Source organism: Strix uralensis, chromosome 3 (genome assembly GCF_047716275.1).
Source record: "Strix uralensis isolate ZFMK-TIS-50842 chromosome 3, bStrUra1, whole genome shotgun sequence".
Classification (NCBI taxonomy): Eukaryota; Metazoa; Chordata; class Aves; order Strigiformes; family Strigidae; genus Strix; species Strix uralensis.
In genome coordinates this window covers 1,288,027-1,299,780 of record NC_133974.1, presented here as the reverse complement: position 1 = coordinate 1,299,780, position 11,754 = coordinate 1,288,027, and the positions used below count along the sequence as shown (strand labels likewise).

General features: G+C 53.5%; 1 protein-coding gene across 1 annotated transcript in view; it reads left to right on the top strand.

Annotated features, from left to right (window-relative positions):
* The first annotated feature begins 9,742 nt into the window (after positions 1-9,742).
* OTOF (otoferlin) overlaps positions 9,743-11,754 on the top strand; it is a 111,258-nt gene continuing 109,246 nt past the window's right edge. Inside the window, exon 1 of the mRNA XM_074861233.1 lies at positions 9,743-9,848. Within this exon, the coding sequence (XP_074717334.1) occupies positions 9,770-9,848 (79 nt within the window). The 5' untranslated portion in view covers positions 9,743-9,769. The remainder of the gene's footprint in view (positions 9,849-11,754) is intronic.

Below are 11,754 nucleotides of genomic sequence, written 5' to 3'. Positions count from 1 at the left end.
CCCTGGTCAATGAGACCCTGGGGCTCGCTGAGCTCTGTGCCCCCCTCCCCAGAGATGCTGCAGAGGTTGTTTTTCAAATTCATGTGGATAAAACCACTGTCCTGCTGCCTGTCCCCACAGGGACTGGGCTCGGTGGCCCCCGCAGCCCCTGTGCTGAGCCCAGGCCCTGCCCAGTCCTGCTGCAGGACAGCACTAACCCCCAGCAGACACCCCAGGTATGAGCACAAGTTCATTTGTATGCCAGACAGCAAGATCCTGATTAACATTCTGGGGTAAATACAGCACAAAAAAAACATCTTTCCCAGGAAAGTGCATTATATGTGAGTTTTTTCTGGCTGGCCCTGCCCAATTCCAATTGTGTAGCTTGAACATACAGGACGAGAGAGCCGTGCCGGCCCGTTCCCTCTGGTTTAACAGCCAAATAATGAGCATTTCTGTGGTCTGAGCCTCTTGATGTGCAGCTGCTGACACTGCCCTGTGATGCTGTTCACCTCTACTGGTATCAACCAGATCCAAAGCGAAGCAGTAAATAAAACTATTTGATATGCAAGTACCCTGTTGCTTGCCACTCTCCACTGTGCTGGGAGTATTTGTGTGAACAGGTACAGGCAGTAAAAAATGTGGCATGTGATTTAAATGTGCAAGCACCCACGGAGCCAGAAAGGTCCCTGGGCTGCAGAAGAGGATGGAAGAGGAAAAGTGAGAGATTTGGCAGCAAAGCTGCTTTGGGGTTGAAGTGGTGAGATGTTGACTGGGAGTGGGGTGTCAACCAGAGCGCTGGATGGCTGAAAACGGTGCTCTAAAAAGGCCAGAGAAAAAACTATATATACATATATATATATTTAAAAAAAAATAAATATATATCTTCTACAAATATAACTCTGTCTGTAAGGGAGAAATGGACTCCAGCAGCTCGGAGAGCAGCAGCGAGAGGGATGGATGCATTAAACTGCAACAGGGGAGGTTCAGACTGGACATGAGGAGAAAATTTTCCCAGCAAGAGTGGTCAGAGAGTGGAATAGGCTGCCCAGGGAGGGGGTGGAGTCCCCATCCCTGGGTGTGTTTAAGGGCCGTTTGGATGAGCTGTTGGGGGATGTGGTGTAGGGGAGAACTTTGTAGAGTCGGGCTGAGGGTTGGACTCGATGATCCCGAGGGTCTTTTCCAACCTGAATGATTCTGGGATTCTGTGATGCCAGACACACACGTAACCCCCCCAGCAAGGAGCCGTCCTGGGTGCAGGGGACAGGCAGCCTTGGCACTCGGGCTGGCTTGATACCAGGGAAAGCTGCCAGGGACAGGCACTGCCCACGAGGGCAAGGGCTGCCTGGGGCAAGGGCATCCCCCGGCAGTTTGGACCAGCCCTGGCTGCAGCAGGAGTCTTGGCTTATGCGAAACAAAAGGAGATATGAAAGAAAACAAGAGAGGAGGGAGAAAATATGTGATGAAGATGGGAAGGGGCTGGGCAAGCTGCCTCACCTGGGAGGGCAGCGGGAGGATGAGCTGAAACTCCTTGCGACTCGCTTGGGAAGAGACATTTGGGATCTATCGGGGAGAGGAAAAGCCCCCCAAGTCCTTCCAGCAGCAGGGGGTGTTTTAGCAGGGTGCACTTGAGAAGCCTGCCTCGCTCAAAGGCTGCATGCATTATTCACCGCCCTCGTGCGATATGCATGAGGAGGTGAGAAAATCCGCCGCTCTGTCCCTCTGCAACCACCGATAAAGAAGACAACCCCTGACCCGTGTAAAACATCCCGAGGAAACATGAAGACGTGGGGTTGCAAGGGCAGAGCCGTTGGGAGATGGAGTCCCTGCGGTGCCTGGCTCTTCCAGCCAGTCTTAAATGTAGTCTTATAATTGGAAGGGGGGGGGGGGGGGGGACATGGGGCAGGGTGCAGGATCTGTGAAGGGTGGAGAGTTTTCGGGTGGGATTCAGGACCCGTGAAGGGTCCATAGGCAATGTGCAGGACCCATGAAGGGTGCAGGGGTTTTTGGGGGGGTTGTAGGGTCTGTGAAGAGTGCATGGGGCAGCGTGCAGGACCTATGAAGGGTGCAGGGTACAGGGTGCAGGATCCGTGAAGGGTGAGCGACTTTTGGGGCGGGGTGCAGGACCCATGAAGGGTGCAGAGTCCATAGGGCAGGGTGGGGGGCCCTGGGGTACAGGTCTGGCTGTGCTCAGCCCCTACCCGTGTCCGGGCTGTGGAGGGTCCCTGTGCTGCAACTGCCCCTAGAGCTGTCCTGTTTGCTTCTGCCTCACCCAACTGGGTCACAAACACCATCACCGGGCAATGGTGGGAGCCCAGCACCACCCCGGCACCCCTTGCACCCCCCAACATCCACTCTTGAACATCCTCTACACCCACCCCAGCACCCTCTGCCTGCACCCACCCTGGCACCATCACCTGCACCCCTCCTTGACAACCTCTGCACCCCCCACCCTTGACCCACCTGCTGCGGGGGATACAGAATTGTCCCCAGATTTGCATTTTTAGACTTTTTGGTTTTTTTTTTTTCCCCCAGCTCCTTGTGTAAGGGGAATAGTGGGCTCTGTTCCTGCCCCAGGAGGGCAGCTAGGGACCTGTCCTGGAAAGCTTTTGGGAAGGGTCAGTTGCTTATAAAAAAAACAACGTAAAAAAAAAAATAATTGCACACACAGATCTGCATGTTCTATTAAAATAATCCTTCTAAAATGATCTTGCTTGTAAAGAGCACTGGGAGGTGCAGGAATTGGAGGGTCTGTTCTTGATTTGCATCTAAGCTCTGAGATATTTGAAATAAATTTTTAAAAAATAGAAGAAAAAAAAAATGAAAAGGAAAGAAAATAGAAATCCAGGGGCTTTTGATAGCCACCCCATGCTAGGATATTACAGTGCCAGCTCTGGGGAAGGTCTCCCAGACACCTTCTCTCCTGGTTGGGTTGTGCAGCTGAGGTGGGTGTTGGTCTCAGTGGATTGTGCAGCCTCAAGTTTCAACATTTCCAAGAGCCTCATGACACTGAGTTCCTGGAGGATGGATCTGCTGTGGAGTCGATGGGATGTTCCTGGGTCGAGCTGAGCATCCCCCTGAGCGGGACCCTGTGGCTCAGTGGCTGAGCTGGCCTGGCTCCTGCTGCCGTCTTCTCTAGTTCCCAGTGAGATGTGGATTCAGCCACCGTGGGACTGGGGAGAAACTGGGAGGGGTGGGATCCATCGCATGAGAATTTGCTGCAGGCATGGTAGACCCCACGCAGAAACCCACCGTGTGTCCTCTCTGCAGGGCGGACAGTTGAGGGAAGCTCAGTTTGCTAATTGAGCTGAATTCAGGAAAACGGGAAAACCTCTGTAACAGAATTTAAAATAATAATAATAATAAAATTCCACCCATTGAGAGCTGCTGCATTGCTACAGCTGCTGAGTAGCAAGTACAGCTCTGGCATTTAAGGAGTGAGAAGGTTGTCTGGCTCACTGCGGGCTTGCGATCCGGCATCTGCACGGCTTTCCAACCCGTCTCGGGGGATACAATGGGGAGATGAGAAAGTAAATGGAAAACGATGCAAAAGGCCAAATGGATTTACCAAAAGTCAGTCCTGCTAGACAGACTAGATTGCTTTCTTTGAAAACTGCTGATCTTCCAGCTGGGAAAGGGAGCTGGACAGAAGGAGCGAGAAGATAACCGTGACCAGGGTGAGGCTGCAAATAGCCAAATGCTCCTGGCCACGGGACCCGTGTGGGTCAGCAATGGCTTTCCAACAGCGGTCACAGAGGCAGAAACCTCTCAGGCTTTTAATGGAGCTTGTTTTTGGGAGGAGCATTGTGCCAGGGTGCTGGAGGGGCTGTCGCAGAGCTGCTGAAGGTTTGGGTTCCCCGACGTTGCCTTTATCTACCTGGAAATGATGCTTTTGGATGGGCTGCCAGGGAGCCCTAGTTAGGGTATCTCCTCTGCAGATCCGAGGACTAGAACAAAGCCTGGGATTCTCCCTGCACACACAGACCAGCTCAGCCCTGCCAGGAAACCCCAGGCAGAAGTTCCAGCTTCTCTGGAAATGAGTGAGGGTCTTGTCATGGCTCCAGTGGGAAGACATCACTCCAGGAAACAGCCTCAAACTGCTCAAGGGGAGGTTTGGATTGGATATTAGGAAAAATTTCTTCCCCGAAAGGGTTGTCAAGCGTTGGAACAGGTTGCCCAGGGCAGTGGTGGAGTCACCATCCATGAAGGTGTTTAACAGATGTGTAGATGTGGCACTTAGGGACAGGGTTTAGTGGTGGACTTGGCAGCGTGAGGTTAACGGTTGGACTCGATGATCTTAAAGGTCTTTTCCAACCTAAATGATTCTACAATTCTGTGACAGCAGCACCTACAGTTACTAAGGGTGCAGAGCTCACGCCTGTTCCCTGCATGGCTGCACCAGGGTAGGACACTCGGTCCAGAAGATCTCATGAGGACTCCTTGCAAGAACTGATTTACACAGGAAAATTTACTGATTTGCCTCAGATTTGGCATTCCTGCTTTCTTAGCAAGCCCTGTTACTTGCTCACACTCCTGCTTATGTGCAAAAACTGCCTCCACAGCATTTTCCCCCTTTTTTTCAGAGACCGATACACACATACAGAGCCGCCCACTGCAGCACTCAAAATTATAGATGATGCTGTGAGGCAGCTTTATGCCAGAAAGACTCACTCATGACAGTTGCATCCCTGAAATTCTTTAAAATGAAAGAGACTCGACCTCAGGGGGGGACGATGGCAGGTGGAGAGAGACTTGCAGTGGCAGAGCCAAGCTCGGGAAGATCTGGGAATCTGAAAGATGGAGTCTGTGAGTGGAGGGATGAAAGACAGCAGGGGACAAGGGATGCTCCCAGCCCTTTTTCTGCTCATTCCTTGGCCCCGGTTACAGCAGTCATGAGTAAATCTCTTGGATGCTCTCCAGGACACAGCCACTGCTCCATGGGGCAGTTCATCAGTGGGGGCTTTACTTCCCTCTGTGTGGGGCTAAATTAGTGTGACAGCTCTCCAGGGAGCTGTGGTGTAAGTGATACTTGTGAAGCACTTGACAGCTCCCCAGGAAAAGGGCTGGAGAAGCTCCAGAAAGGTGCTTTGGTTCGGATATTTGCCCTCCATGAGGGTCTCCCTGTTACTCACCCTCCAAGGGTCTAGCTCAGTTCTTGCTGTTGGGGCAAAGGGACTGCACGAGGAAGAGTGGGGCCAAAAAAAAGTGAATCCAGTGGGAAATGAAGAAATGCACATTGCTGTCCCTCAGGGCAAGGAGGCTCTGGCACCCAGACTTACTCTGAGAAACATCTGCATTGCAGGAGAAAGGTCTTTTCTGCTCATTTTTGTCATGCCTCCAGCAACAGCCCCTTTGCTGCCCGGCCAGGGCTCCCCTCTGGGCCGATGCTGATGGAAAAGCTCGTTCAGTTGCTGCTCCTGTCCTGCAGGATTCGGGACTTCAGCTGCCGATGAGAGAGAGGACCAGCGCAGCCACCGGTGACCTCGGCACAGTGGACCCAGCCTGGGAATCTGCAGAGCTGAGCGCTGCAGGCTTGGAACAAGTAAATAAGGCAGCCCGGAGGAAAGGGCAGATGATACTTCTCTCAGCAAAATCACCCAGTGGAAAATGAAACCTCGAGCAGAGCTGCTGCATGTGCCGGCTCCAGAGCTCTCTGATAAGGATATTTTCCACATCGGAAAGGAGCCCATCAGCCAGAGCTGCAGGACTGGGCTCTGCTTCCCCTCCACCCGCTGCTGCACTGCCCTGCCAGCACCGCTGCCCTGCCAACACACTGTCCCCAAAACACACTGTCCCCCAGCACACTGTCCCCAAAGCCTGCTGAACCCAAAGCACTCTGTCCCCAAAGCTCATTGTCCCTAAAGCACGCTGTCCCCAAATCACATTGTCCCCAAAGCATGTTGTTCCCAAATCACACTGTCCCCAAAGCACACTGTCCTCAAATCACATTGTCCCCAAAGGATGCTGTCCCCAAAGCACACTGTCCCCAAAGCTCACTGTCCCCAAATCATGCTGTCCCTAAATCACACTGTCCCCAAAGCTGATTGTCCCCAAAGCACGCTGTCCCCAAATCACACTGTGCCCAAAGCTCTTTGTCCCTAAAGCACGCTGTCCCCAAAGGATGTTGTCCTCAAATCGCATTGTCCCCAGATCATGTTTTCCCCAAAGCTCACTCTCCCTAAAGCACACTGTCCCCAAAACATGCTGTCCCCAAACAATGCTGTCCCCAAATCACATTGTCCCCAAATCACACTGTCCCCAAATCATGCTGTCCCCAAATCATGCTGTCCCCAAAGCATGTTTTCCCTAAAGCTCACTGTCCCCAAATCACACTGTCTCCAAAGCTCATGGTCCCTAAATCCCACTGCCCCCAGTCACGCTGTCCCCAGAGCACACCTGGAAGGAAACTGGCCTTCTTCAGGCCGTGTCACTGCAGCCTGGATCCGCTCGGGCCACGGGGCTCCTGGGGATTTGGCGCAGCAGCCTGGCTGGCACGAGAAGAGAAACATAACACAGGAAAATATACAGCTCTGCGTACGCACACGGGCACTTACACAATATATTATCATCCCCCGCCAGCATTTAAACATCCCTCAGAGCCCATTCCAGAGATTCCCGTTGATGAAAGGGGTCAAAATTAGTCCCCACGGGCGATGCATTTGTCCGACTCTCAGTCAACACAAAAAAACGGGAGAAGAAAAACACAACAACTTTCTGTAATTAATATAAAGGATTTTAGTGCTTTGACAAATGGGGAGGCTGATATGATTTTTCCAAGCGTGGGAAGAGAAGAGCTGGAAAAAAAATAGAAAAAAAGAGTTAAGAAGAGAAAATTTCATTAATTTTGGATTTAATGTTCTGTAGAATCATCACAAGACTATTGCTTCAGCGTGTGCAATTGGATTTATTTTAATGGGATACTGGTGCTGTGGGGGGTGCACGCAGAGGGACTACTTAAGGCCTGATTCTGCTGTGGCAAGAAGTCCTTTCCCTCTTGCCTTTGGTGTAAACCCATAGTAAATAAGCGGAATCATCAGTGATTCAGAGGTGGGTGTGTGATTTTATTCACATGGAGCGATGTGAAAATTGCAGAGACATTGTGAAAAACTGAAATTAATGTTTATGAAGGGCATTTTCTCATCCTGCTCTGTTAATCACAGCAGGCCTCTTTAGCTCTCAAGCTGGAGAGAACATTTTTAACCCACCGTACCTTGACAGCCCTCGTGTTTTGTTGACTTGGCTGCAGTTGGGTTCCTATGTTCATCTTCATTATCCAATTTTCAGGTATAATGGGTTGATCTTCCACCATCCAGGAGAACATTGAGCTCTAGAGGTCTCCTTGGCTATGACCAGAGAAATTTGGCTGGGTTGTGCCGTCCTAAGAGGATGTTTACATCCCGGAGCTGAAGGGCAGTAGTTTCTTGCACTGCTTTCGGCCCCCACAGCCACCAGATCACAACCAGATTTAACACACCGTATCAAAGACCCATGTGTACATCATCTTCTGCCTTGACTTCTTCTTTCTTGCTTTGCTGCGTCTCTTTATTTAAGTTTGGGAGTAAAACTGTGGGTTACCACTCCCCCAGAGCCCTCCACCTGTGCTTCTACAGTAGGAACAGTTAAATCATGTCTGGGATTTCATATAAAATAAAATCAGGGAGAAAGAAGTCACGATCCTTATCAGATCCTTCAGGCTGGTGTTTTCACAGTGGCCATCGAGCATCACTCACCAAACCACACGTCGCAGCTCTAAGTGACCCATCCTCCTGCCGCTTGCAATGAGTATCTTTAGTCAACACCCCTTACACTGGATTTTTTTACTTAGTTATCTACTTGATGATATTGAGTAAGAGGTTTAAAATTAACTGTAGGATGCAGAAGGTGTTTTCTGTGGTACTTGTGCTTCTGGGGCAACACGGGTTGCTTTGAAGGCACCTCTTAGAAACGCTGGTGTAATTTGCTCTCGACCCGAGTGAATTTGAGAAGCGGAGCTGGGGGAGATGGAGGTGAGGACATGTTCTGCTGGATCACCTGAAAAGATGAGCAGTATTTGACCGAGGGGCTTCACCTGGCTGTTATGTCCCACCGGAGCTGCTCGGTGACAAGGGGCAGAGCAGCACTCGGGTTGACATTCGTCCAGCTGCACAGCAGGGGAGAGCCAAGCACCTGAAACAGGTCAAGATAAGTTAAAATATGTTGCAAACCCCATGAGAGCTCCTCCGAACAATCACGATAAATGCCAGGAAAATCCTCATTGCTCGTAAACTCCTGTTTTTTAGCCAGAGTGAAGGCAGAAGGGTGAAAGGGGTTGCAAAAGCAGCACCAGCCTGGGTGGCTCAGCTGAGAAAGACCAACTAGGGATGAAAAATGCTGGTTTAGCAGGACCAGACATACTGGACCACCTCCGGCTCATGCCTGGCCTCATCTCCCGAGCTCTTGCTCAGGCCCAAACTCTTGTTCTCATGATGTGGACATGCTTGGGCAGGGCTGCACCTTCCCCTCCCGATATTATCCCAAACCTGCCTTTTCCTGAGCTCTCAGCAACAGTCGGCTGCCCTCATCGCCACCTCCTCCCTCGTGCTACGGCACCCTCACACCTGGGCCATGCTGCCAGGAGATAATTATCAAACCTAACGAGAAACAGCACACACCAGTAACCCCCCGAGTTTCTTCACAATGACCTTTTCCACTGGCAGGAGGAGCCCAGACTCTCTTACAGAACCTGAGGTGGTGGATGGAAATAGATGTCTTATTCCCAGTGTTTTATTATTTGTTTGTGAAGGTTTCACTCTCACTTCTCTCTCTCGGATGATGCTGAAGTTCTCCTGGGTTCACACTTCACCACAGGTGGATTGATGGTCGTTTGGATGAGCTGTTGGGGGATGTGGTGTAGGGGAGAACTTTGTAGAGTCGGGCTGAGGGTTGGACTCGATGATCCCAAGGGGCTTTTCCAACCTGAATGATTCTGTGATTCTATGATTTTTCCTGGAAGTGCCCAAGAAGGAAAGGAAGATGTGTGAGGCTCAAAGACCCTTGTCTCCAAGCTCTTCCTTTTCCCAAACCCATGTGTTAATCATCTTCCTTAAAATAAAGGACAAGTTTATTTGGGCCTCGTGTTTAGTTGCAAGCCTACAGGCAAGACCTGCTCCTAATTGAGCTCAGAATTCTGGATGGTAAAGCTGTCACTTATGTCTGGAAAAGCCACTTAATTCTGTTGAGGGTCAGCCTAGAAGATGGCAAATGTGGATGTGCCCTCTCTGGAAGTGTCCAAGGGCAGGTAGGTAGGTGGGGGGGGGAAAGGGGAAAGGGGGAAAGGGAAAGGGGGAAAGGGGAAAGGGGGAAAGGGGAAAGGGGAAGGGGGAAAGGGGGAAGGGGGAAAGGGGAAAGGGGAAGGGGGAAAGGGGAAGGGGGAAAAGGGGAAGGGGGAAAGGGGAAGGGGAAAGGGGAAGGGGGAAGGGGAAGGGGGAAAGGGGAAGGGGGAAAGGGGAAGGGGGAAAGGGGAAGGGGGAAAGGGAAGGGGAGAGGAGGGGAGAGGAGAGGAGGGGAGAGGAGAGGAGGGGGGGGGAAAGGGGAAAGGGGAAGGGGGAAAGGGGAAGGGGGAAAGGGGAAGGGGGAAAGGGAAGGGGAGAGGAGGGGAGGGGAGAGGAGAGGGGAGGGGAGGGGAGGGGGAGGGGGCGGTGTCGCTGCTGAATAATTCCGCGCTGGGCGGAACATACACACACACACACACTCTCTCACTCTCACTGCCCGCCCTGCTCCGCTCCCCGCGCATCGTACCGCGCCCCGCACCATGGCTCTGCTGCTCCAGCTCCGCACCGTCTCCGGCCTCCGCGGCAAAGCCGATCGCATCGCCAAAGCGTCTTTCCGAGGTAAGCGGGGAAGGGGTGCAGGGGGGGGACCCGGGGATGGGCTGCTCCCTGCCCGCCGCCGCCACCCCCTGCCTCAGTTTCCCCACCGTGCTTGGGTTGGGAAGGGTTGGGGATGCGAGGCTGCCGGCTTTAAGGGTTGCCCATCCCTCCCTGTGTGGGGCATGAGCCCCCCCCCCCCCCCCCCCCCCCCCCCCCCCGATTCGAGCGGCTCTCCTGGGGTCCCCTCTGCCTGCCTGCACCCCGCCTGGGACCCTTCCGCTTCCCCCCCCACCCCCGTTACCTCCCCCTCGGGCAGCCCCTGGGGAGGGGGACTCATCCCAGGGAAAGTGGGTGAGGTCCCGGGGTGACAAACCCACCCCGGGGCGGGTTGGGGTCCTGCCGGAGGGTCAAGGGTTTGGTCACAAAGGAGGCGTCACGGGAAGGGCCAGGAGGAGAATTTCCTTGTGCCGGGACGCGGCGTGTGCCTGAATTTCTTCTAAGGATGCTGCAGCTTTGGTTTCCCTGCCCGGATCCGCGCCAGCTCCAAAGCTTTCCAAGGGAAGCTGCAACAGGAGCAAAAACTCTCCGGGGAGGGGAGGGGGGGGCGTCCCCTCAGTAGCACCCAAACCTTGGGGGAGGCTCGGTGTGAGCCGGTGTTTCCGGGAGCCCCCGGGCAGGCAGAGGCAGGGTGGGATGGTTTGGCAGCTCCGGGAGTCAGGAATTAGCAACCCCCTTCTCTCGGCAAACGCGCCGCGGGGGGGGGGGGGGGGGGGGGTGGGGGGGATTTTCATCACCTCCCACCTGGGCCAACCAATGCTGCCTGAAAGGGCCTCCCCTGCACTGTCGTAACGACCGTAGTGTCATTAAAAAGGCCTAATTAGCCCCTTACTTCCCTGTCCCGGCTGCCCAGCATCAGCACAGGGAAGTTAAATAATCTCTGTGGGAACCGCTCTTGTACCCCCGGGTGATGGTGAAGCCTGGAGTGGTCCCAGCCCTAAACCACCCTCGGTGAACCCCCACAACCTCCCCTGGCACCAGGGAGGGGGGATCTGCCAAAGGCCACCGCAGTTTACCCAGAGAGCCCCGTGAGGACCCTCATTTCCAATCCTGAGTGTGTCTGACCCCAAGCCTGGCACCCAAATCCCCGTCAGACGGGCAGGATCTGTCCCTGCTTCGACATTTTTGTGTCAAGAGCCCCTGCGAGACCCGACAGTCCGACTGGTGGGCGCTGGGAATGACACCCACGTTGAGGTGCTTTGGGATCAGCGCTGCGCCTGCTGTGCTCCCGCTGCCCCCACCCTCTCATGCTCCTGCCTGTTCCCTTGTCCCAGCCCTTACGGGACATTTCTCCAGGGCCCCCCATGATCTCATCTCCATCATCTTCCCAGGCGTGAGCTGGCTCCTGCGCGGTGCAGGATTGCCATCGCCGTCATGCAGTTCAGGGAGGACAACACTGAACTTCACAGTCATGTTTCCTTCCCCGGTGCTGAGCCATGAGGAGCTGGGCTCCTCGGGGACATAGACTGGCTCTCAGGAAGTATTTCTTTGCAGAAGGGGTTGTTGGGCGTTGGAATGGGCTGCCCAGGGCAGGGGGGGAGTCCCCATCCCTGGAGGGGTTGAAGAGTCGGGTTGACCCAGCGCTGAGGGATCTGGTGGAGTTGGGAACGGTCAGGGTGAGGTTCATGGTTGGACTGGAGGAGCTTCAAGGGCTTTTCCAACCCAGATGATTCTGGGATTCTGTTCCAAGGAAGAAATTTGGTGTCATCTTCGAGGACAGCTGGGTTGGGGTTCAGAAACTTTTTTCCTGGTAGTTTGCTGCAATCAACTTCTGTACAAGGAGGGGGTTTAGTCTCACGCTGTGAATGCTGCAGGTATCACTGATACGGATGCCTCTTCCCCTGCTCATCCCAGAGCTCATGACTGGGAC